This window comes from Ahaetulla prasina, chromosome 7 (assembly GCF_028640845.1).
Source record: "Ahaetulla prasina isolate Xishuangbanna chromosome 7, ASM2864084v1, whole genome shotgun sequence".
Classification (NCBI taxonomy): domain Eukaryota; kingdom Metazoa; phylum Chordata; class Lepidosauria; order Squamata; family Colubridae; genus Ahaetulla; species Ahaetulla prasina.
In genome coordinates this window covers 86,437,036-86,464,154 of record NC_080545.1, presented here as the reverse complement: position 1 = coordinate 86,464,154, position 27,119 = coordinate 86,437,036, and the positions used below count along the sequence as shown (strand labels likewise).

Below are 27,119 nucleotides of genomic sequence, written 5' to 3'. Positions count from 1 at the left end.
TAACATCAGTGGTTCTTTTGGTGAGTCAGTCTAACCCCCTTTGTTCAAATTAGAAATGGGAAGGGGAAAGCATTCAATCTGATTGTGTGTTATACACACACACACACACACACACACACACACTTGGAGAAATGCGTAGTTGGAGAATTAGAAGAACTCGGCTCACCCATAGTGGAAACTGCAATATAGGTGGGGACACTGGGGCTGTTATGACTGAAACTTGTAACGCTGCAGTTGTAGGAAGTAGCGGGCAGAAGGCTGGAGACTGTCACGACATGAGAAGATACGGTAACTGGTTCCTGTATTATATTGGGAAGGAAAAGAGTGTGTGGTTAGGAATTTTTTCCCCCTACTTCTGATTTTATTTGAAACCAGAAGGCCATGCGCAGGAGCTTAGCTGTGAGCTCATTCTTGCATTTTTTGCTCCAAGGAAGAGGTTATGTGGGTGCATTGTGGAACACCCATCCAGCCCACTGTTTGTTTAGTTACTTACCACTTCTCTAAATATGAGGATATTGCAAGACATAGGGATGAAAGTGCCTGCAGCATGGGTCCACAATAAAGCCATTCAAAGACAGCTTTACCATATTTCTATTGCGGCCTGTACCAGCAATAAACCGCATCCTGGTTTATGCAACAGTCTCATATATTGCTCCTCATGCTTGTCGGCATGCATGTGCGTCAAAGACAAACGAGAGTTCAGGTGGTTCAATATTGAGTGTAAGGAGTCAACATGTCATTCATTTGCTCAAATGGCCTTTAGCATGATTTGTTTATTCAGGCAACCCTTTGGTCTCCTTTTCTATAATTATATCCTCCTTTTTTAAAAGCAAGTTCTAGAAAGTAGTATAATCCTACATTTTATCCTTGACTGAAGATAGCAGTTGGGTATTGATATCTCTCTTGCTTTGGGAAACTCTTCTTCTCAATATGTCTTCCATAGTTATAAGCACTAGTAGTGTGGGATTATGGAAGAATGAAGTCCAACCTCCTATATAAGATTTCAGGTAATGATGAGTGACATAGTACAAAAAAGAAAGATCTATTAGCTCATGCTTGTATGCTAACAGAGAATAGTTCTGCAGTTGCTCAACCAGAGAATCCAACTTTATCTAAAAGGTAGTAAAATTTTGCATAGGTTCTCTCCTAAGATGACTCATTGCTTTCAGTTGGATTTAGTTAGATCAATTCACTCCCTTGGGTGAGTGGGCTTAATTTTAAGATGCGCACATTATTACATAGTATTTATATAATATCAGCTTCCCAATACCTGGAGGAAACTGTCTTTCTAGACCCGTTCCAGTCCAGCTTCAGACCTGGTTACAGCACCGAGATGGCTTTGGTCGCGTTGGTGGATGACCTCTGGAGGGCTCGGGACAGGGGATGTTCCTCTGTCCTGGTCCTGTTAGATCTCTCGGCGGCTTTTGATACCATCGACCATGGTATCCTGCTGCGGCAGTTGGAGGGATTAGGAGTGGGAGGCACTGTTTATTGGTGGTTCTCATCCTATCTCTCTGACCATTCGCAGATGGTGTTGGCAGGGGCGCAGAGATCGACCTCTAGGTCCCTCACTTGTGGGGTGGCTCAGGGGTCGGTTCTCTCGCCTCTCCTGTTCAACATCTATATGAAGCCGCCAGGTGAGGTTATCCGTGGTTTCGGGGTGGATTATCATCTGTACGCTGATGATACTCAGCTGTACATTTCCACCCCGAACCACCCCAACGAAGCTGTCGAGGTGATGGACCAGTGTCTTGAGGTCATGCGGGTCTGGATGGGGAGGAACAGGCTCCAACTCAACCCCACCAAGACAGAGTGGCTGTGGGTTCCGGCGTCCCGGTACAGTCAGCTTACGCCTTCACTGACTGTGGGGGGTGAAGTTCTGACCCCCAGGGGAAGGGTGCGCAACTTGGGCATTCTCCTGGACGATCGGCTGTCTTTAGAAGAACATTTGACGGCTGTCGCCAGGGGAGCATTTTATCAGGTTCGCCTGATGCGCCAGTTGCGCCCCTTTCTTGACCGGGACTCCTTACGCATGGTCACTCACGCCCTCGTTACCTCTCACCTGGACTATTACAATGCTCTCTACATGGGGCTCCCCTTGAAGAGCACCGGGAGGCTCCAGCTAGTCCAGAACATGGCTGTGCGGGTAATCGTGGGAGCATCACGTTGCTCCCATATAACACCTATCCTGCACGGCCTGCACTGGCTGCCAGTAGCCTTCTGGGTGCAATTCAAGGTGCTAGTGCTCACCTTTAAAGCGCTCCATGGCTTAGGACCGGGCTATTTACGAGACCGCCTTCTGCCACCGATAGCCTCCCAACGACCTGTGCGCTCCCACAGAGTGGGCCTGCTCCGGGTGCCATCAGCCAAACAGTGTCGGCTGGTGGCCCCCAGGGGGAGAGCCTTCTCTGTGGCAGCACCGACCCTATGGAATGAGTTACCTCCAGGGCTACGCCAACTTCCCGACCTCCGTACCTTCAAGCGGGAACTGAAGACTCTACTATTCAATCGGGCGGGACTAGCCTAAATATTTATTTTAATTTAATATTTATTTTAATTTAATTTTAATTTAATTTTAAATGTATTAATCTATTTATAATTTTTAAATTTTAAGGGTTTTATATCGGTCTATGACCGTTTTAGTTTAAATTGGCTGTTAAATATTTCATTTTAAATGTATTTTAAATCTGGGATTTATATTGTGTATTTATGTGTTTTAAATAAGGCTGTACACCGCCCTGAGTCCTTCGGGAGAAGGGCGGTCTAGAAATCTAATAAATAAATAAATAGTATTTAAGATAGCTAATAGGGAATAATGGATTGGCTTAGAGTTAGTAATATTTAGAGCAGGGGTCCCCAATCTCTGGCCCATGGCCCACTAGCGGGCCATAACTGATTTGGAACCAGGCTTTGGGAGGGGCAGGTGCTTGCACTCACACATGAAGCTCCATTTGTGTGAACTTGAACTCTTCCCCCACCAATGCCGGGCTGCCAAGCTGGAAAGGTTGGGGGCTGCCAATTTGGAGGAAATCTTTTGAGTTATCTAGGATTTGAAATCTCTCTGATTTCAAGGGTTCTAGTCCTAGAGGAGATCAACCCTGACTGCTCTTTAGAGGGCCAGATCCTGAAGATGAAACTCAAATATTTTGGCCACCTAATGAGAAGGAAGGACTCCCTGGAGAAGAGCCTGATGCTGGGAAAGATTGAGGGCAAAAGAAGAAGGGGACGAAAGAGAACGAGGTGGCTGGATGGAGTCACTGAAGCAGTAGGCGTGAGCTTAAATGGTGGGGGATGATAGAGGACAGGAAGGCCTAGAGGAAAGTTGTCCATGGGATCGCAATGGGTTGGACACTTCACAACTAACAACAACAACAACAACAAATCCAAGGTACAAATTTCTTAGATGCTTCTGGCTCTCCATTGTGGGTAATAAGATATTACTGGGCTTTGATTCCAATTAAGCATAGATTTTTTTTTTTTACATCTCCAAGCTGGAGATTTAGTCTGACATTAATTAAAATCTCTGAAATAGAATAGAGGGTCAATGAAAAAAAACAAAACCCTACCTCCTAAATACAATTTCAGGAAAACAAACGTAATTTTGTTCTTCTCAGAACAAAAGAGTGTTCTGCTCAGAACATTCAGATGTGAAGAATGTTGCAAGAAGTACCAAGATATTAAAAATGTTAACCAGAAAAATACTAGCAAGGGTGATTATGAAACAACAAATAGAACTGGGAACTTAAAAGCATTTTAAGACAGCAGCTAAAGGATGACAACAGCTTCAGATAGGATTCTTCCAACCCTTCTGAAGTTTTGAAATTCAACATTTGCGATGATTTTGTATCCTGCAATGGGGAAGATATGAATAATTTATTCTTAGAAAACCTCTTCCACATGTTGATGAGAAAGTGGCTGTATTCAATAGTCATGACTCTTGTTAAGGTTCTGACACTCAGCCAAATGCTCTCCAGGAGGGGTGAAATGCTTCCGGTTCGGACCGGATCGGCAGATTCGGTAGCTATGGTGGCGGGTGGTTTGGAGAACCAGTAGCAAAAAACTCTGCCCCCCCCACCCATGCCCATCCAATTGCCAGCTTGCCGGCTCTTTTAAAAAATGCTTTTAAAAGGTAAAAAAGAGGCTCTGAGCTGCACAATCATCAGTCTTTTTTTTTGTTTTAAAAGCCTTTTTTTACAACCTATTCGGCCAAATATGTTGTAAAAAATGCTTTTAAAAGGTTAAAAAAAGGCTCTGACGATCCCAGCTGAGCTGCCTGATTGTCAGAGCCTTTTTTTTTACTTTTAAAAGCATTTTTTTAAGCATGCGCAGCCAGCAAACTGGTACTAAACCAGTTCAGATTTCCCCACTGCTCTCCGGGATCCGACTGAATGTGGGAAAGGAGCCCACTTGAATCTAGCTATCTAGTTCTTGATTGAATGGAAGCCTCAATGTTTTAAAGACTGGGATGGTGGCTAGCTGGTATAGCTGCAGTTCTATCTTACATATGGTGGTATCCAGAGAAGCTCCACTCCTTAGAGCATTCATGCTATTTGACACATGTAGGAAAGGATAGGGCTTGTGTCATTATGCCAGTTTCTTATACTGCTAAGTAACAACTAGAAGTGGTAAGTGATAACAGGAGTGGTAAGTGTCTTTTAAGTGTTACTCATTGTATCAACACAATGAATAACACACTGGCTCAAGCTAGGTCTTTTCACTTGAAGTTTATCTTGCAGCAATTCATACAAAAAGAGGGTAGATTTCAAACCAAAGCCACCCAGGTTAAGTATCTCAGGAACGATCCGAAATTAATAAAGCATACAAACACATACCTGAAGCTTTGTCTCACGGTCTGAGCCAACCTGCTGGCAAAAAACCTCAAAGAAATCAGCTACTCCTTCTTCTACCCACAAGAGGGTCACAGAAGTCTGCGTTTTATTCACCGCAAAGAGTGATCTTGGAGGAGCTGGATCTAGAAACGAGATAAGAGTCTTTTTGACTGTGCCTTGTAGGTCATTGGGATCCCACACAGAGTGAAAGATTACAGGTGATCCAAGATCCTGAACGCTACATAGACCTATGGGGATAAGTTTTCAGTCTTCACTAAGTTTCTTGGCAATAAAATGGAATTATAAAACAGGAAGGCAGTCTGGAGCAGCAGGCTTTTTCTTCTCTTTTCAACACTTATTTCACTTCCTTTTTCAGTTAACCCTTAGCTGCAGGATAAGTATATATGTGTTGGCACAAATTTGCTGCTGAAAATGTTTTTGTCCCATAAAGAACAACCATGAATCCTGGAGTGTTGAATCATCTCACAATTAATGACTCATCTGGTTTGCTTTCTCAAATGATTATAAATCTTGGATGTTAAAAATTTTGATCTCTATCACAATTGTGGAAGTTTATTTAAAAAAATAATAATAATGAAGCAATCCCAAGTCAAAACAAAGCAAATTCACATATGAAAGCTCATTTCCCTCCAGGTCTTGTCTTGCTAACTGACGATCACTTGTTCTCTTCTTTCTTTGATCTGTCTTTGCATTTTTATGGGGATTCTGACAATTGATTGAAGTGAAAATGTAATGTGCCAATCACTTGTAATTATTTTATCTTATACCAAGGTGGGCAAACAGCCCTGAACACGGTCATCCATGAGGGGTGTGTGTATGTGTGTGTGTATGTGTGTCAAAAAGTCAGAAAACATCTGCAACTATATCTAAAATTTGGGGGCAAACTCCTGGGATTTTGAGAGTTACATGCAGACTATAAGTCGTAGGTTGCTCATTCAAATCTTTCTACAGGTAGTCCTTGACCCATAACAGTTCATTTAGTGACAAGGGCATTAATAACAAGGGCATTGACAAAAGTGACTTATGACTATTTTTCACATTTATGACTGTTGCAGCATCTCCATGGTCACGTAATCAAAATTTGGACATTTGGCAGTTGACTCATGCTTATGACGGCTGCAGTGTCGTGGGGCCGTTTTGCGACCTTCTGACAAGCAAAGTCGATGGGGAAGCCAGATTCACTTAACAACCATCTTACTAACTTAGCAGCTACAGTGATTCTCTTAACAACCATGGCAAGAAAGGTTGTAAAATGGGGCAAAGTTCACTTAACAACTGTGTCACTTAGCAACAGAAATTTTGGGCTCAACTGTGGTCATAAGTCAAGGACTACCTGTATGTGCCGAGTCACCAATGACTGTATGGCTCTACTCTTCCTTGTTCTCCAAAGGTAAATTTACGCCTTTAGTTTGCAGATGCTTTATTGTACCATCTTTAATACACACACACAAACACACACACACACACACACACACACAAACACCTGTTTTCCTTTGCTATTAAATTTCTGCTCTGAAGCTTTCAAATCTCGTTCTGCTCTTTCAAATGTTTACTATTTATTTCTGATCTTGTATTGTCCTTATAACAGGAGGATTCTTGCTTGCGAGTTACGTTTATTCCCATTGTGAATTTACTGTGTTTTAACAGACTTGTAGTGCCTGCCATTTTTGTCATTAGTGCCGCATCAGCAAAACACGGCTGTTTTCTTCTCATTTACAGTGTCTGTCTCTGCTACTTAGTTCATGTTATTAATTATGTTATTATAAAAATACTGATAGATCTCATCATTTTCGGCATTCAGTATGTTTCACTATTCAACGATGAGTAATGAAACTTAAGACGGCAAGATCCTGAGTTTGTGAGATTGAAAGATTAGGATTTACAGCCACTGAAAATAACCAGAGAAATGCCCCTCCCCAAATGAAAAATATACATAAAAAGCTAATAAAAGCAGCGAACACCTTGTACTTTTAAATTTATTTGCTAATTTATTTAATTTATATCCCATCTTTATTATTTTTATAAACAACTCAAGAAAGCAAATATATCTAATGCTCCCTGTTCCTCCTATTTTCCCCATAACAATAATCCAGTGAGTTGGGTTGAGCTGAGATAGAGTGACTGGTTCAGAGCCACTCAGCTTTTTGCTCCGCCTCTGTGTTTTATTCCAAATAAAGAATAATTAATGCTTATTCAAACTGTATTCCATAATTCTGTGCTAGTACAAAATGGCAAGAAAATTGACCAAAGATGGTGAATATGGATACTGCAACTAAGTGCAAGTATCGTGTATATTTATTATTCACGAGTATATGAATTTGCAAAATACAAAATTCATATACATTACAAGAGATAATCATGCACTGTTTACAAACTCTTGTCTTCAAATCTGGCTCTTTTCTTTATTTCAGTCACTTCAAAACTTCCTGAATGGGAACTGATTAAGAAACATTCTTCCATCCCCATTAAAAAAATCTTTTTGAAACATAGAAAACATAGTGATGACTTCCTTATTCTTCACTGTTGCTAAATTGATTCTCACTAGTTAATTCATGTAATTTTTTCCCCTCATACTTACTTTAAGGTGCAATTCTACACAGGTTTACTAGGGGGTAAATCAGTGGTGGGATTCAGGTAATTTAACAACTGGGTTCTCTGCCCTAATGATTTCTTCCAACAACCAGTTTGCCAAACTGTTCAGAAAGTTAACAACCGGTTCTCCCGAAGTGGTGCGAACTGGCTGAATCCCACCACTGGAGTAAATACATTTAAACTCATTTGCTCATAGACAAATTCTAGGTGTATATTTAAAAAAACCTTCTAAATGGTAGTTTGATATTGGAATAAATGATTAAGGAATTTCGGTTGTAAGTCACCATATGACCAGTTCCAATTTTATGACCAATTTTATCAGTCATAAGTTGAGTCACCATATACATAATTGAGTCACCATGGGTGAAGGTTCACTTTGGTCCATGGATCAAAAAAAGTTGCAAATCATGATCTCATAACCACAAAACACGGCAACTGGTCATAAGTGTGAGCCAGTGGCTAAGCACCGGAATAGAGGGGTGTGTGGATGTGGGTGTAATGTTTTGCAATGACTGGAAGTGCGTATATGCATAAAATGCCCTTTCTGAGGCAATCAATAATTCAAAGCATCGTTAAGGAAACCATTGGAAGCTGAGGACCACTGTATCATAGAATGCAAGCCAATAAACTGATATATAATCCACTGTTGCACTGGCCATTTCAATATCAAATGAAAACTCTTATTCTCTCTATTATAAAGCCTGTAGACCAAATTCAATAATTCACATACACTCAAATTTGCAGATAGAACTTATGGCTAAAGGGAAACACACAATCTGTTATGCATTCAGTTGTATAGTAAAGCCTTTATTGTAATTGTATATCATATATGTAACCCAACAAGACAGACACAGACTTCAGAGGATAATTAGAACTGCAGAAAAAACAATGGCTACCAAACTGCCTTCCATGGAGGACCTGTATATTGCACGAGTCAAAAAGAGGGCTGTGAAAATATTTACAGACCCCTCCTATCCTGGACATAAACTGTTTCAACTCCTACCCTCAAAACAATGCTATAGAGCACTGTACACCAGAACAACTAGACACAACGCCATCACTCTGCTAAACAAATAATTCCCTCAACACTGTCAAACTAGTTACTAAATCTGCACTACTATTAATCTTCTCATCGTTCCCGTCACCAATCTCTTTCAACTTATGACTGTATGACGGTAACTTTGTTGCTGGTAATCCTTATGATTTATATTGATATATTGACCATCATTTGTGTTATAAATGTTGTACCTTGATGAAGGTATCTTTTCTTTTATGTACACTGAGAGCATATGCACCAAGACAAATTCCTTGTGTGTCCAATCACACTTGGCCACAAAAAAATTCTATTCTATTCTATTCTATTCTATTCTATTCTATTCTATTCTATTCTATTCTATTCTATTCTATTCTATTCTATTCTATTCTATATATACAAGGAAATTGGTTATCTATCAATGTCAATTTTTCCTCCAATCAAAATGCATCCCTTTAGTTCAGAGAACCATTTTCATTTTGTAGCATTCTTTCTTTAAAACCAAACCAAACCAAACCAAACCAAACCACAGCTGTAGCCCCAGACTGAGGGATGACTCAGCTAAGGCCTTACCAACTTTCACAAGCTGAAGCGCAGATCTGTTGCTACCCCGTTCAGTGCAAGCCGTGACCGAGAGGTTATAGATGTCCCCGGCAGGAAGGCTGAGCATCGTAGTCATGACATTCCGGGTCACCTGAAACAGACAAAGAGTTAAAAATGCCTTGCAGGGAAGATCAGCTTTGAACGGTGACCAGGGAATTAGTGGGCTAATTGGACTTTTGTCTCAGCCTCTTTAGAGGAGCTGGAATCGGTCTTCAGAGAAAGAGTATTTGCCAGCTCTCAAGAAGGCTGATCTTGCAAGTCAAGCCAAACCAGCTGGGAATGACTTAGGGGAGAGATAAACCTCCCCTGTGTCTCCAGGGCAGAATGTGACCGTAAAGGGCTTTGGATGTAGTCTCCATCCTTTCAAAAGCTGCTACTGAATTACAATTTTTAATGTGACGGAAGAGGGAAGTTATTAAATACTTAGGGAGTAATTGTATTAATTGCACTAAATTAATTTCAGACTGAGGGGTCCTCTCTGGGCACTAGCACTGATGATGTTACCTAGTCTGGTTAATGAAATGTCCGCAAAAAACAAACAAGCTCAGAGAGCACCAAAGACCCCTCATTTTCAACCCTGTGTTCTCCCTTATTGGTAATTTCAACATTATTTGAATTGTACTTAATCATAAATGCCACACAATGAGGGAGAGGCCATATAAATTGATTAAGTGGATACATTTTAAGATTTATCGTGATTTCTCTATCATGGAGTATAGCTGGCGCTCAGGATTGGGGAATTAATGCATCCTGAAATAGAGGATTAGACTAGAAACCTATCAGGCCATGTCCATCTCTATGAACTTGAAGAATGAAGAAAACCTATGCTGGATCAGACCTCAAAGTCAACTAGTCCATACAGGTAGTCCTCAATATATGAGCACAATTCAGCCCAAAATTTCTGTTGTTAAGTGAGACGGTTGTTAAGTGAATTATGCCCATTTTGCGACCTTTCTCGCCACAATTGTTAAGTGAATCGCTGCAGTTGCTAAGTTAGTAACACGGTTGTTAAGTGAATCTGGCTTTCCCCATTGACTTTGCTTCTCTGAAGGTCACAAATGGGGATCAGATGATCTCGGTATACTGGAATCGTCAATAAGTGGTTTATGAGTCGGTGGTCAAGCAACTGAATTTTGATCATGTGACCATGGAGATGCTGCAGTGGTCGTGTTGGAAAAAGTCCTTTTTTTTCAATTGTAATTTTGAACCGTTATTAAATGAACTGTTGTAAGTCATGGATTGCTGTTTCCAAAATGGCCAAGTAGTGTTGGAAAGAGACACAATAAGAGCTGGCAGACTAAATGTGCTCTGTAAACTGTGCTTGCCAATTCTTGCTTCACCTCATCGAGCTATGTCTACAGGTAGTCCTTGAGTTACAAGACTTCATTTACGGATTGTTCAAAGTTGCAACAGCACTGAAAAAAGTGACTTTTGACCATTTTTCATATTTATGGCTGTTGCTGCATCCCGATGGTCAACATGATCTACATTAGAATTTTTGACAACTGGCTCATACTTATGACGGTTACACAATGTCCCGAGGTCATGTGTGATCCCCTTTTGCAACCTTCTGACAAGCAAAGTCAATGGGGAAACCAGATTCACTTAACGACCGTGTTATTAACTTAACAACTGCAGTGATTCACTTAACAACCGTGGCGAGAAAAGTCGTAAAACGGGACAAAACTCATTTAACAAATTTCTCCTTTAGCAACATCAATTGTGGGCTCAATTGTGTTTCTAAGTTGAGGACTACCTGCATTCTCTTCTATATCTCCTTGTTTTTATCAGGTGGCCTACTTAAGAAATAAGAGCAGTTGAAACGCGTGCTTGTAGAATATTTCCTGAGGAAAAGCTTCCGGTTTGGCACTGTAGGTGATGGCAGCGATCTTTACGATCGCTAACCTCTGGATTATATGGAATCGCTAGGACAGCTTAAATCTTGAAGGAGAGGGGAATTGAGAGTGTGATTATGTGTGGAGAGACTAGAGATTATAATTTAAGATTTATTTTGGATTATGATTGTAAGTTTTGATACCCTGCATTTTGTTCTGGGAAGTCAGGGTGGGGGTGGGGTAAGGGGAGGGAACTGTGGGGGGAGGAAGGTAGAGGATGGAGTGATGGTTAATGTACAGGGATTATTGAAGATGTATAAATATAATTAATGTAGGGTCAGGTCTGCCCAGCTACCATTTTAGAATGGTGGGGAGGGAGAAAGGAGGAGAGTGTAGGAGGTAGGAAAGAGGAGAAGAGGAGAAGAGGAAGGAAGAGGGATAGAAGAGGGAGAAGGAAGGTGTAGGGTGGAGGGAGGAGTGGATGTAGATAAGAGAAGGGGAGGAAGGTTTGGAAAGTAGAAGAAGGTAGAAGAGGGAAGAGAGTTAAAAGGAGGGGGTGGTGACTGGGCAAGCCCGACTAATTGTATATGACTGTACATTGGATGAGTTGTTGGATATGAATGTAAAAATAAAACTTATATATATATAAAGAAAAGCTGAAAAGGAATCATTTGTCAATTGTAATAAACCCAATGTCAATGTTTTACTTCTTATAGCCTGACAGTTGCTGATCTGGGAGCACCATCCAATAGAGACATGAGTCTTACACTCTTTTTAATCTTTTTCTTTCCTTCTGCAATAACCATCCAGTGCAACATTCTAGAATGGGAAAGGTCCGTGTTGTCATCACCGTAGATCCAGCTGACATAGAGAAGGCTGTTGAAATATTCAACTGCAGTGATTTTAGGGGACACGGGAGCTACCAGGAAACAAGCAAACAAAGAAACAAACACCATCGTTATCATCATTGTCAGCCATCATCATCTTCTTCTTCCTCCCCAAATGTACATTATTTGCATTAAGAACACATTCTTTTTTCTTTTTTTTTAAAGCTTCTTCTTCACTTCATTTCACCAGTTGGTATGGTGACTCAGGGGTTAAGACCCTGGGCTTGTCAGCTGGAAAGTTAGCAGCCCAGGTTCAAGACCCAAACGCCATCAGACAGGGTGAGCTCTTGTTCTCACCTCAGCTCCTGCTAACCTAGCAGTTTGAAAGCATGCAAATGCAACTCGATTAATAGATTCCACTTTGGTGGGAAGGTAACCGCACTCTATGACATCATGCTGGTCACATGATCATAGAAATGTCTTTGGGTGGCACTGGCTCAAAGGCCTTGAACCAGAGACGAGCCCTACTAGCCGAGTAAAATCTGCAGGGACTCCCTCCTCCAGCACACATCAGACTTGGAGGAGTCTGCCAAACAAGTCACCAAAGGGACCTCAAAGATTATCTGTTCCAATAGTTGCAACATTTTTTGGGCCAAGGGCTTCATATTGCAAGTGGATGGCATACAATATGCCGAAAAGTATGTGGGGACAGTACAAAAACTGAGTTTTGTTTTAATATAATACACATTTGTATTAGATTGTATTTGAATTAACTGAAAGTAATACCTTTAATTTTAATTTAAGTATCTTTACATACTTAATACTCTTCCCCTTCTTCACATGGATATTTGGCAAGTGTCTTGAAGTATTGAAGAATGATATATGCAATCTTGGGGTCACAGATTGTGCATCTTCATCTAATCCAGAGGTGTCCAACCATGGCAACTTTAAGACTGGTGGACTTCAATTCAATTCCCCAGCCAGGCACCTCTAATCTAATCCAATCCCCTACTGATGGAAGAAATCTTTGGTTAACCAGTGCCCTAAAGACGGCTGAATCCAACATTTTCTGAAGCCTTGTACTATTATCTGAGTTCTTCCCGAGGCTAAATTAAAATCTACAGTAGTTGACTCAAAGTGACAGAAAGCAAAATTGTTCCATAATCTGACAGCCATGCAAATATTTGGGATTGACTGGCATATTACTTCTTAAATTGAAATCCCAAGATTTTTCTATTTGGTTAAGCTTTTGAAGAAGCAGCTATGTGTATTTTATCAGATTGCAGAGTCTTCTGTTTTTAAATCAGTTTTGTGCACATTTCAATAATCCGCTAAGCAAAATGGAAACAGTCTTCTATATTTTTTTGAAAGAGCACCCGCTGAAGAATAGTAACCTTAGCTTCCTATTATGTATTTCTTTAACTTTGTTCGTCAGACTGCTGTCTTTAAAAAAAAAATAACAAAGCTATGTTTAATAGGATATTTATGCTAACAAAAGACTGGATTTATTTAAGAATTGTATCTCCCATATACACACTGCCTAGATAGGAGATATTAATGGGGTGAAAAAATTGCAACACACCAGCATTCCAGATTCATGTAATTCTGAGCATGTTTTACACCTGTCAAAAATCAAGGGGCATCAACTCCACTGTCAAAAAAAATAATTAGATATTTGGATGAACAGTAGAATCTGAAGAATTCAGGAGTACATTGAGCAGACTAAATCGTGGGTTGGCATAAGATATTTATTTGAATGTTCTTTAATGATTTGGTCTGTTTGGTTCAGATACAGACATTTCACTTCAAATAACTTCATAATAAATTTTGGGGAAGAAATATTGCTGTTGGAATTTTAATGTGATGTTGAATAATACTCCTGAAGCACAGAGTTTGTCATCTCATGAAAAACTTTGCTCTACCAAGCCTGAGGCATGATAAAGAGGATAGGTATGAGAATAAGACCAAGCAAGCTATGAATTTGCTGCCTGCTTCCCTCTCCTTCTCTAATGTAATATAAACAGGTGACTGTAACTTCTCCAATATTTCTCTCCCCCCAAAACCCTTTGAAGTAGGCTGTTCTGCAACGCAGAAATTGCTCTGTGAATTTTTGTGGCTGAGCTCTTTCTGGTCTTCACTCAAAACCGTAACTATCAAACCAACTTCTTTTCCATCTTTAACTGCTTAGCTGAAAGATACGATTTAAACCTTTCAAAGAAGCAAAGATGAAAGCTAAGATTCAAAGAGTGCAGCTTCAGCTTTTTTTTCCTCGCTGGAAAATGATGCTAAAATTAATTTGTCTCAGTCTAAAGCCTTCTTCAAAAAAAATCCTTACTGATGCTGTGAATGTATGAGACAGGGGCAAATAGAGGCGTTTACTGAATCCAAGGATGGCATCAGAATGACAAATGGATGTTGTGTTATTGTGATGAATACTTCGCCATTTATGTGCATGCATATAATCTCACGACAAGCAGGGAGAGGTTTGTAACATGACACACACGCATTGTTAACTGCTTTTCACTGTGGGGGAAATCCAAGGGGACAAATTAACTACAAAAGGTCCTTGGGTTAAGTTCTTGGGTTAAGAAAACTAAGATCATGGCACCAGGAATAGATTGTTGGGGCCAATATGCAAAATCTTTTTTATGCTGACTCTGTAAACTCCTTAGAGAGGGTTGTAAAGCACTATGAAGTGGTATATAAGTCTAAGTGCTATTGCTAATTGTTATGGATTGGACTACAGGCAGTCCTCGACTTACAATGGTTCATTTAGTGACCATTTGAAGTTACAACAGCACTGAAAATGGTAACTGATGACCATTTGTCACACCTACGACTATGGCACCATCTCCGTGGTCACGTGATCAAAATTCTGGCACCTGACAACTGACTCATATTTATGACGTTTGCAGTGTCCTCGGAGCTCACCCCGTCAGATGGCGCTTGGGTCTTTCAACGAACATGAAGGTTTACAAGAAAGACATCAAAAAACAGAAGTTTATCAAACATTCCCCTTTACCAGTTATGAAACCAATAGTGGAAGTATCGCAGCAGCTGAGTTCTGGTTCTCCCCATGTCACCATGGTAACTCGAAAGTTATAGTACCAGGCAGGCAGCAGGTTGTCTATTTTCTAAAAAGGAGAAAAAGAGAGAGAATCAGCTTCCAACCCAGTGAAGTCTGCAACTGGCTGTCAGGATCTTAATGGGCCATAGGTTGCCAGGTACTATACCGAAAAATGGTAAGAATCCCTGCATGGAAGAAGGGAGATGATAAGAGTTGGACCAGTATTACCTCTTGTCATACTAGATGTAATACTTTTTTCTATTGTAAGTAACAGATTTATTTTATAAAAAATTAAGAAGCTTCTTAAAATAAAAGGCACAAATTTAGGAAGCCTAGCATTATGTGTTTCAACTGGGTTGGCAAAGAATTCTGGGAATTGCGCACACAATGTAGCCAGTGGTAGGTTTCCAATATTCTTACCACCAGTTCACCGCGTGCATGCGCCTTCCGCGCATACGCCTAGCCTTCCGCACATGTGCTTTACTCTCTCGCGTGCCTTACATGCATGCGCCCGGCCTCGAAAACATACCTAAATAGGACGTCATAAAGCTGGGGTGGGCGGGTGAGCAGGCCCACCCACAATCTCTGCTACCGGTTCGTCCGAACCGGTCCAAACTGGCTAAATACCACCTCTGAACGTAGCTGAAGGACACCAGACTATGGAAAGCTAGTTGAGAAAACTCAGGTTGCACATGGTGCTGAAAAACCCACAACGCAGGAATCAACCAAGCCTCTATGAGGGGAAAAAAATTCATACATGCCTCACTTGGCACTTCACCCAGAAAAGGCCTCTGAGGGTGAAGATCCACGGAGACATGTATTAGGAAAGACAAGCCATAGTTCTATCTCAAATTCTTGGGAGCAGCAGAAGTGATTATTTTCTGCAATTTCCCATGTAGAATAACATCATATGGAGCTCCAGCCCCTCAATAAAATTAAAGAATGTCTTAAACCTCATCAAATGTCAGGAGATTAGATGACTTCGCCGCTTGAGATTTCAACGTTCTCATCTGAGATATTAAGAAATGCCCTCGTCTCATACTCATCTTGCTTTTGGATAGCCCTAATAAATTGTGGCGGTTTTTTGTCAGCAATTATATGAATTAGACGTTTATTGGATTAGATCTACCTATTGTTATAAGCAGTAGAATATTTTAGTTGGGTGGGGGTTGTCTGTTTAGAAATATTTGAATTGTAGGTTGAATTCACTTTACCACTGAAGAAGTGAGTGAGACGGTTGCTGCTATTTCATAGTGTGTGGTCCACTCAGAAGTCATAGTTGATGGATTGAAATAAAACATCTCTACGATGTATTTCCGAAAGACACCAAGGTAAGGCCTGTTCCAGCTGAGGACCACAGCTGTGGGTCCCAAAGGATAAAGGGTCAAATCTTTGATCCCAGTTGGCACTGTAAAACAGAAACGGAAAGCTATCGTACATAGAGAAATTTGTCATACATTCCAAATTCTCAACTATGTGAAATAAATCCCAAAATTGACCAGCTGCAGTTTTATAAGATGCAACGCTCAGCTAGCTTTGTTAGCTTAGACCAGTAAAATTGGTGTCAAATTGGATTTCTTCGAGGGCCAGATCAGCATTGTAGTTCTTCTCCGTGGGCTGGCCGGAGGGAGGAGGAGACAGGACAGACATCTTCTACAGAACTTTGCTGGCCAAAACGGGGCATGGGGGGGTGCGTCAGGCTCCCGAACCCCATTTTTGGCCTGGATGGCTTCCTGCAGCACCCTGCCGGCCAAAACAGGGTGCGGGGGTGTGCGTGAGGCCCCTCCTGCCCTGTTTTGGGTGCCAGAGGCACCGTGGGCCGGTCCTTTGTTATTTCCAGGCTGGTCCCGTGGGCCAGATTTAAGCACCCTGCAGGCTGGATCCAGCCTGCGGGCCTTCAGTTTGACATCCCTGGCATAGACTAACAACCTTAGTTACTTTTTTGCAGTTTAATATATTGTAATCTCAGACCATCTGCTTGATTCAAAATTTAGAGCATTGTACTGACCAAAATATCTAATTAACTCAGTAACACGATCGTGTTTTGCCTCCAAAGCCAATTAATTCCTTCCACGACATGGTTCCTGGACATTAAAACTGGCTTCCAAACTGCAAAAACAACAGAAGCACGTGTGCAAAGACATTACCAATAGCAAATGTAACAGGATCAGAAGGAGGTCCAACTAGTGGTCCTTTCTGTAGGTAAATTACAACTTGGTACTGAGCCCCAGGAACAAGGTTTTCAATAAAACTGCTGCTTGTATTCACCTAGAAAAATGAGAAAGAGTAGACATAAGGACAGATTAAAACCATTGCTGTGTGTTAAATAAAGCTAGTGTAGTATTGCTTTAAGATAGAAAAGAGAAAGAGCAAGTGATAAGAAGGAGGTTACTGATATAGTACTAAGGCTGTTCTAAATCCACCTTAACATTTCCCGAATCTTCTGGGAAAGATGCTTCAATTTTATTTTGTTCTTAGGATGCTTGAGAAATTCTTTCAAATTTCTAGGTGGTGATTTTGAGCTAATCCACACCATCACCTGCAATTGTCACAGGACAGTCTGTATCCATGATCATTTTGGTGGCTATCTCTAAGTCAGAGGAACTCTGGGAATTGAAGTCCACAAGTCTTAAAGGGACCAAGGTTGGAGACCCCTGCTCTAAGTGTAGTAACATGAGAAGAATGAATGAATGAATGAATGAATGAATGAGAGCCAACGTGCAAAATAGCAAATGTATTTTTCCATAAAATATGGCCATAAGCATATTTATTTCTTTTGATTTATATCCCTAAGACAGGATATAAATACATGTGATAAATAACTAAAATAAATTTTGGACAATACTTAAGCAGAAGAAAATTGATCAAATTAAGTGCAGGTTGGAGATGCATTTTTTCAGTTACAGAAATAAGCATAACAGTATTTTTAATTAACCGCCCATCTTACCATTTGCTACTAACCCAGAATTGCAAAGAATTCTGGGTTAACTAGAAATGAGTGATATGTAAGGACCTATTGATCCATGGCTTCCACTTGCTATTCCTATCAGTGGGGGCAGCTAAATCAAGCTGGGTGGATTTGGCACAGGACCAAAAACTTTATAGCTATTCTCGTAATTAAACGTAATCGAAGACCACAGGTTGTTCCTGGCTCTTAATTCCAGCTTGTTTGGAGAAAAATAAGCCAGAGTTACTTTTTTACATATAAAACTAAACAAAATATGGATAGAGCCATCTGGACTTGTTTAGATACTCCAACTGGCAGAAGGCAAATGAGAGAAACAGATCAGCACACTGCTTTCTCCCACCCAATTCCATTGTGAAGACTTTTGCGTTGTACAGATTTTGTGTATTTTACTATGTGGAATTGTGCCAAGTGGTGAAAACACCATTACTTGCATGCCTATTTTAAGTACACAAACTTGCCTCTTTTTGTTTCTGACCAGCAAGTCCCTTGGACTGCAAGGCGATCAAACCAGTCAGTCCTAGAAGAGATCAACCCTGACTGCTCTTTAGAAGGCCAGATCCTGAAGATGAAACTCAAATACTTTAGCCACCTAATGAGAAGGAAGGACTCCCTGGAGAAGAGCCTAATGCTGGGAACGATTGAGGGCAAAAGAAGAATGGGACGACAGAGAACGAGGTGGCAGGATGGAGTCACCGAAGCAGTAGATGTGAGCTTAAATGGACTCCAGAGGATGGTGGAGGACAGGAAGGCCTGGAAAAACATTGTCCATGGGGTTGCGATGGGACGGACGCGACTTCGCAACTAAGAACAACAACCGTAACTCTGGAGATAGCATGGTGCCCCTGAATTAACCTAGCCTGATCTGTTTACGGAGAGATGTTGCTGGTTCAAGTGGCTGCAGGTCAGATTCCAAAGAATGAATGAAAACTGTCAGAATAAAACAACTGTTGTACTGAAAAATTCTGAGCACTTATACACGTAGCCGAGCTCCTTCCCTAATCAGCTGCAGTGGGCAGTTTGGAGATATAAGTCTTTATGAAACCTCCCACCATGGGTCACCTTTGCTGGACAAATTTTGAATACCTTCATCCTCCCTCCCCACCCCAACTTCTGGAGTTCCTTAGCTTGCTTTGGGGAAAAAAATAAGTCAGGAAATAACTGTATAATTTAGGAAACAGCAAGAGAAAGTTACGCACAGTAATCAGGATGAGCGACATTGTTAAACGTCTAGCAGAGATTGAGCAAGTTAAGGTAAAAGCAGGAAATGATGATCATAGCAGGAAATTCCTTATCACACTAGGCTCACTCAAAGCAAAGAGAGAACTTGTGGCTTTGTGGAGAACACAAGAAAGAGGCTAGTATGAGTAAGCAAGTCTTGGCATGCTAATTAAAGGGACAGTTCAATTCGCAGTACAGGTAGTTTTGACTTATGACCAGAATTGGAACCAGGATTTCTGTTGCTAAGCAAGGCGGTTGTTAAGTGTGTCATACCCAATTGTATTACCAGTTTTGCTAGGGTTGCTAAGTGAATCACTGTAATTGTTAAGTGAATCTCTTTCCTCCTGTTGACTTTGCTTGTCCGAAGCTGTCTGGGAAGGTTGTAAATGATGATCACATGAACCCATTGCAACCACATTGCAACCATCAAAAAAGTATGCGGGTTGCCAAGTCCTCCATCAAAATCTCATGTGATTGTGGGATGCTGCAATAGTTGTAAGTGTGAGAACAAATTGCAAATCACCTTTTCGGGTGCTGTTGTAACTTTAAGCAGATGCTAAGGAAGTGGTTGCAAGTCAAGGACTACTCTACCTACTTATTTGCTTATTAAATTTATATTACACCCAACTACCAAAAGGAATGGAGCATAGTGGCTCATGTGGTTCGGATGCTGGTATGGAGGTGTCCAAGCTTGTTGTCAACCTTCAAAGTGTATTCAGGCTGCTTTCACTTTTACTGCTTCACAGCTTGCCAACAGATGGGGTGGGGGTTGAGGTGAGTGAGAGATTGGAATGTGTATTCCAGACGATAAGAAGAAACTGTCTCATGGGAATCAAGGACATTTCAGCAGGTGTCTGCCAGAGTCGTGAGACTTTCCCACAACAACATCTGGACACCTAAGTGGACAATGTGGCATGCCCCTGTCGGAGTCTGAATCTGAAGGGGAAGAGGAATGGCTGACAGAGAGTGAGAGAGTGGATCCACTGGCTGTTGAAAAAACTGGGGAAGAGCAAAGTCAGGCTGGGCAGAGCAGGGGAGGTAGAACAAGAGAGAGGGGGTTCAGATGAAGACCAAGGTCCACCCCCTCTTCATCCTAGGCAGCGCAAGGAGGAACGGAGAAGAGAGCAAGTTGGGTTGCGTGGCTTACGAGGAAGGAAAGGGACCCGATCCTCTTTACAAGGCACAGCTGCTGATGGAGTTTAAAAGGAAAGGCAATTGGGAGGGGCGTTTGTCAGGAACAAACGCTGAGTTTATCTGATGTTTCTTTGAATCCTGGCATCCTCCCAACTGGCTTGATTTATTGCCGTGCTACTTTACTTGTGGAATTCCTTATTTGGCTTGCCCTGCCGGATTAATTACCGTGTCTTGCCTTTGGATTTTTATGCTTACAACGTTTGGGACTGAAGTGTTGCCAGCCAAAGACTATGACAGGTTGGTGGAAGAGCTCTCTCCAGGACGGAGAGTTGAAAGGGACATTGGGGGCACAGTTGGTGATAATAAAGGGACTCATACTGGTTCTCTGGCTATGTTGCCTTTGTGTCACACCCTGGGTCATCACATTATGTGACCTGCACTAATGGGGGGAGGGAGGATTATATTATTATATAATATTATTATATTATATAATGGAATTATATTCCATTGCCAGAGCTGGTTTTGCTTTCATTCTGCACCGAAATGATGTACTTGATAAAGTTTTGGATTAAGAGATTGGATCGTCTCAATCGTGCTTGCTTGCTTGGGTCAGAACTTTGACACTTGTGTTCAAGACCCGAGTGTTGCCGTGAGGTGGGGTGAGCTCCGGTTCTTCACTCCAGCTCCTGCTGGGGACATGAAAGGAGCCCCCAATTGGGTGTCCCCTGGGCAATGGTGATGTCATCCGCTAATCCTTTCAACCTGGAAGTGCCTCAGTGCTCCTGACACAAGTGTGATGCAATCAAAAACAACACTGGCAACTTTTACAATGTAAAAGTCTATGGAGATTCTCAGTCTTCTAGGTCATGGTTGTCCCAAAGGTGCTTTTTTCAAGAAGCAACTGGACCTTCTGTTTTTTCTTTGACGACATTTCGCTTCTCATCTGAGAAGCTTCTTCAGCTCTGACTGGATGGTGGGGAATGGAAGGACTTATACTCCTTGCAGATAGCTGGACATTTGCATTCTTTTTAGCAGGTCCATCTGCATTTAAAAGACACAGGCCACTCTTCTGAAGACAGCTAAGTCCATATTTTGGACAGAGAGGACCGCTGGTTTGAAAGAGGGGTCAAAGAGGCCATCTACGTAAAAACTGAACAGCCCTCTCTCAACAGAGGGGGCGGATATGACATCATCTATGTCCTTTCAACAGTTCTAAGAAGGTCCCACACCCATTTGCAACACTCAGGTGATCCTGAGGACACAGTTAAATCTCCAGGTGACCTTAACAACCCGCTAAAAGAATGCAAATGTCCAGCTGTCTGCAAGGAGTATAAATCCTTCCATTCCTTACCATCCAGTCAGAGCTGAAGAAGCTTCTTAGATGAGAAGTGAAACATCTTCAAAGAAAAACCAGAAAGTCCAGTTGACTCTTGAAAAAAAAAACACCTTTGAGTTTTACAATGTAATTCCCACATCAGAGGCAGCTCTGTGGGTACACTCAAGGCTTGGGGGGGGGGGGGAGAGACAGAGGTGTGTTTTCATATTATATCTTGTCAATTGAACAAATCTCAGGTTTTTATACAGTAATAAGAGTACAGGATAGTGGGTTGCAATCCTGACAAGGTTATCTTTAGAGCAGGGGTCTCCAACCTTGGCAACTTTGAGACTTGTGGACTTCAACTCCCAGAGTTTCTCAGCCAGCAAAGCAAAGCTGGCTGAGGAACTCTGAGAGTTGATGTCTACAAGTCTTAAAGTTGCCTAGGTTGGAGACCCCTGCTTTAGAGTACAGACACCAAAATCAACAAGACAAATTAATTGTGTTTGATTTAAGCCCTCTTTAAGTTCAAAAAGCCCCCTCTGATGTTGATGAAATATGCACCCAGACCAATATCGGCAAGATGAGAGAAGGACTGTGTGCCACTTACCCAGGGGTGGGCTGCTGGGGGTTCGCAGGGGTTCGGGAGAACCTCTAGCTAAGATTCTGTGCACCCAACCCCCAAATCCCACTCCTGGCTGCCCCACCCACCCTGCCCCTCCCCTCCTAGGAGTCTCCAAGCAGCCCGTTTTGGATGCAGATAAGTGCAGGGCATGTGCGGAAGCTCAGGGAGGACAAAAAATGGGCCTACCGGAAGTTCAGAGGGCCTCCGGAGTCTGGGGAGGCCGTTTTCACCTCCAGGGCCTGAGAAGGGCAAAAATGCCCCCCCTGCTATGGTGCAGGAGGCCGACTAGACTGCACCCACCATGGCCACGCCCACACAGTAACCGGGCAGAGAACTCCTTGCTAAAATTTTTGAAGCCCACCCCTGCACTTACCTCTGTGCAATAATGTTTCTCCAGCCTTTGGCTCTCCTTCTGCTTCTGGCACGTCAAGGAAACAATGGAGACGATGGTATTGTTGCTCCCAGTGGTCTCCTGAGAGGTTGTCCAAGACAGAGAGGCTGTGGTGGTGCTCAGCACAGTCACCACAACATTCTGAGGCTTTTCTGTCAGCTCTTCTATCAATTCTCCTGTAGGACCTAAGATATCATCAGAAGCCAGAAATGATGGTGGTCACTGTTCAAATTGTGCTTCTCTCTGGCTGATATAACCTTAGTTGTCTCCAGACTTGGCATGCCAAGAATGAGTGTTTTTCCTCTGGTGGGACCGGTCTATCAAGGCAACCTGGTCTACCCAAATATGAGATGGAGCATACTGCTTCCGCTTTCGCCTTTCAGCCCCAATCCAGGAGCCTTCGCAGGCAGTCGCTTCCGCAGCAAACTATTTTTGTGTTAAATTTATATTTACCGACAAAGAAATAAGGGAGACTAGGTAAAGGTTCCCCTCGCATATATGTACTAGTCGTTCCCGACTTTGTGGGGTGGTGTTCATCTCCGTTTCAAAGCTGAAAAGCCAGCACTGTCTGAAGACGTCTCCGTGGTCATGTGGCCGGCATGACTAAACGCCAAAGGCGCACGGAACGCTGTTACCTTCCCACCAAAGGTGGTCCCTATTTTTCTACTTGCATTTTTTTTACATGCTTTCAAATTGCTAGGTTGGCAGAAGCTGGGACAAGTAATGGGAGCTCACTCCATTACGCAGCACTAGGGATTCCAACTGCTGACCTGCCGACCTTTTGATCGACTAGCTCAGTGGCTTAGCCACTGAGCCACTGAGCCCAAGGGAGACTAGTATAGATCTATTTCAAGTGATTTAGCTCTCATCAGCTAGCCATACCGTTCTGGGATTTGAATGCCAGAAGGGTATGGCTAGCTGATGAGAACTAAATAGCTTGAAATAGATGTATACCAGGAGTGTCAAACTTGTGTCGTCACAACGGCGTCAAGTGATGTATTGTGACTTTTTTCCCCTTTGCTAAACCGGGCATGGGCATGGCCAGCTCGTGATACATCTGGCCCATGGGCCAGGAATTTGACATCCCTGATCTATACTAAACTCTCTTATTTTTTTGTCGGTAAATATAATTTCAGCATGCCAAGAATGGTTACACAGAGGTGACCCATGAAGATCTGGAATGAGAGGAAGAACTATGGCTTCCATCCCGCACATTACTACTCAATCTTCGGTCAGCTATACTACTCAATACAACTTGCTCTGTGGAGTCCTAAAGTAAGACATCAGTTATATTTCCCCAGCATGCTTAACCAAATCCATTAAAATCTCCTTGCATTTACATGTTAAACATTATTACAGGTAGTTCTCGACTTACAACAGCTCATTTAGTGACTGTTCAAGGTTATAATGGCACTGAAAAAAGTGACTTATGGCCATTATTCACACATACAACTGTTGCAGCATCCCCACGGTCATGTGATCAAAATCTGGGCACTTGGCAATCGACTCATATTTATGACCATTGCAGTGTCCTGGGGTCATGTTACCATCTTTTGCGACCTTCTGACAAGCGAAGTCAATGGGGAAGCCTGATTCACTTAACAACCATCTGACTAACTTACCAACTGCAGTGATCCACTTAACAATTGTGGCAAGAAAGGTCGTAAAACGGGGCAAAATTCAGTTAACAACTGTCTTGCTTAGCAACAGAAATTTGGGACTCTATTGTAGGTCAAGGATTACCTGTACTTTTAGCCTGTACTACTACTACTACTACTACTACTAATAATAATAATAATAATAATAATAATAATAATAATATTTTAATTTGTATACCGCCCTTCTCCTGAAGGACTCAGGTGTTATGTAAATCAAGCCCTTTTGGTTTCGTGTACTTGATTTTGTCTAAAGATTTGGACTTCAAGTGTTATGTAAATCAAGCCCTTTTGGTTTCGTGTATTATGTAAACTGGTAAATTCAGTAGTAAGATAAAGGATATCCTGCAAGCATGGCCACAGGCAGATGCTGCAGCCCTTCGTAATATACACCTTCTGTTCCTTCTCAGCAAGTCATAGAGAGTGTGTTAGCATGATAAGCCCCTTTAAAGAGTGGTGGCTGGTTTGGGAGATAAACTGGGAAGGCAGCAGATGGCAGACAAGCTCCAATTTGCCACTTCTCCTGCCCTGCCAGCTAAAAGAACTGCATCATTCTGATTGGAGATAAAAGTTGGTCCTTCAATCACTCCTCTGTGATTCCTTAATGAGATAGTCATCAGAATGAGAATCCTCTAGCTGAGCAGAAAGGATGAGGATATGTGTATTTATGTGCGTATGTATAAGAAAGAGGAGACTATATAAAGATAAAATCAGAAACTTTCCTTTTGGGCTTAATGGAAAAATACTGGGAAAAAAATTTAGAACTTTGTTATATGTTGACAGCAGCAAGATTACCTTATGCACAAAAATGGAAGGGCACTTTGATTCCCACCGTGGAGGAATGGCTGCAAAAATTGATAGAGTTAACAGAGATGGCCAAATTGACTGCTTTGATTAAAGGGGAAAAACAAACAGAATTATTTTCATTTCTACTTGGAAACCGCTTCTGGACTTTGTGCTTGAGGTGGGAAAAAAATGAACTGTTGATTTGGGGTTTTACTGATTAGATATTAGTCGTTTGTTATAGAAATGGCTACTTTATTCTACCATGTCAAAGTAAAAAGTTGAGGTTTGATGCTATTATTGTATTCTGCTTAATGAGCTGTGGTGGCACAGTAGTTAGAATGCAGTATTGCAGGCTACTTCTGCTGACTGCCAACTGTCAGTAGTTGGCAATTTGAGTCTCACCGCCTCAAGGTTGACTTAGCCTTCCATCTCTCCGAGGTGGGTAAAATGAGGACCCAGATTGTTTGGGAGAAATATGCTGACTCTGTAAACCCCTTAGAGAGGGCTGTAAAGCACTGTGAAGCGGTATATAAGTTTAAGGGCTATTGCTATTATCATATTCTACTGCACTAAAGGGAGTCAGAAGTCAATACCTTTTGTTTCTTTTCCCACATTTTCCTACAATTTCCCTTCTCCCTCCCTTATTTTCCTGCTGTTATTTTGTATTTTTGTTTTTATATTATAAACTAATAAAGAAAAGAAAGAGAAGGATATATTTATTTCATATATTATATATTTATATATTTATTTCTTCTGCTCAAAATAAAATTCCCTGTACCATGAGGTTTGAAATCTTAGGTCTAGAAAGCCTCAAACTACGTCATCTATGTTTCGAGCTATACTTAGTTTATAAGTTTATTTACCAAAATGTTCTACCTGTAAATGAATACTTTAATTTCAGTCATAATAATACAAGGGCCATCAATAGATTTAAACTCAATGTAATTTGCTCTAATCTTCATTGTAGGAAATATGACTTTTGCAATAGAGTAGTAAATGTCTGGAATAATCTACCTGATCCTGTTGTTAGTCTCTCTAATCCCCATATCTTTTGCCATAAACTGTCTACTGTGGACCTTTCATGTTTCTTAAGAGGTCCCTAAGGGGGTGTGCATAAGTGCACCAGTGTGCCTACCATCCCTGTCCTACTGTTCCCAATTATATGTAATCATTCTATGTGTTTATGGCTATGTTTTGCCAATTTATATCCTTTTTTTTTGTGCCAATTTTTTTTCATGTGTCTGTGTCTACTCTGTTCCTTGTTTTCTTGTATTTGTTGACAAATAAAATAAATGAATAATAAGGAAGGAGGGGCTGGTAGGTAGAAAGAGCAGGCAGTTCTTTCAAAGATGGATCGGAATAAAATAGTACTTTTCGAGGGTTGCTCCAATGCTGTCCTGTATGATTATTTTTTAGTACTTATTCTTTACTTGCAAAGGGAGCAAATATTATAAAGATGCAACACATCACAAGTATTCTATCATGCAAAAGAAGTTGTATCAGCTCATGTTGTCCTGAGGACTATTTACAGCTCAGGTAAAATAGCAGGATGGGATGGAAATTAATAAATACCGAACACAAGCAAATAAAATAGAAAGAATATTTATCACCGATGAACCAGAACATTAACTAGCTATAGGTCATTTTTTTTATTAGTGATTTATAGTGTGTTACAGCATCATCCAACCATTGTTGTACCAATAAATCTTCGTGAAGAGACACTTTATCTTGCCACTAAGATAGCTGGATGGAGCTATAAGGTGCTGTAAATCACTAGTGAGAAAATGACTGTAATTTTTTACAGCTACCCATATATATCATACGAATATCTAAACTTACTAATATAAAAACGAAGGGTTTGGGTAGATTGGCTTTCCCGTGCTTCACATGATCCGGAGGAGCTAAACGTTGTAACTGTTAACGTATATTTTCCTGGTTCTTTTAGATCAGTGACAAATTCATGAACGTCTTCTCCAACTGTCAGGAATTCCGTGAGGTTCTCTAAATCAAGATAGGAGATGATATATGAGAATAAACTGCAATTGAAAAGATTCTGGAAAAAATATCTACAATTCTAAATGCTTAAGAGTGCTAATTTGCTGGTTTTTGTTTTTTTGTTTTTACTTTTAGGACATCTCTCCAACAGTTGGGAATGGCTGTAGACAAGAAGTAAGAGCAAATTCCCTTGAACTAATTATCAAGGAATCCATTCAAACTAGC

At 41.3% G+C, this 27,119-nt stretch overlaps 1 protein-coding gene and 1 long non-coding RNA gene across 2 annotated transcripts in view; one reads left to right on the top strand and one right to left on the bottom strand.

Annotated features, from left to right (window-relative positions):
- PTPRO (protein tyrosine phosphatase receptor type O) overlaps positions 1-9,224 on the bottom strand; it is a 47,622-nt gene extending 38,398 nt beyond the window's left edge. Inside the window, exons 1-3 of the mRNA XM_058191510.1 lie at positions 9,049-9,224; positions 4,833-4,972; positions 167-299 (exon numbers count right to left, since the gene is read on the bottom strand). Coding sequence (XP_058047493.1) covers positions 167-299; positions 4,833-4,972; positions 9,049-9,154 — 379 coding nt within the window. The 5' untranslated portion in view covers positions 9,155-9,224. The remainder of the gene's footprint in view (positions 1-166; positions 300-4,832; positions 4,973-9,048) is intronic.
- LOC131202480 (uncharacterized) lies at positions 205-27,119 on the top strand. Its single transcript, XR_009156159.1, has 3 exons — positions 205-288; positions 23,595-23,733; positions 27,030-27,119. It is a non-coding gene; the product is annotated as an uncharacterized LOC131202480 (long non-coding RNA).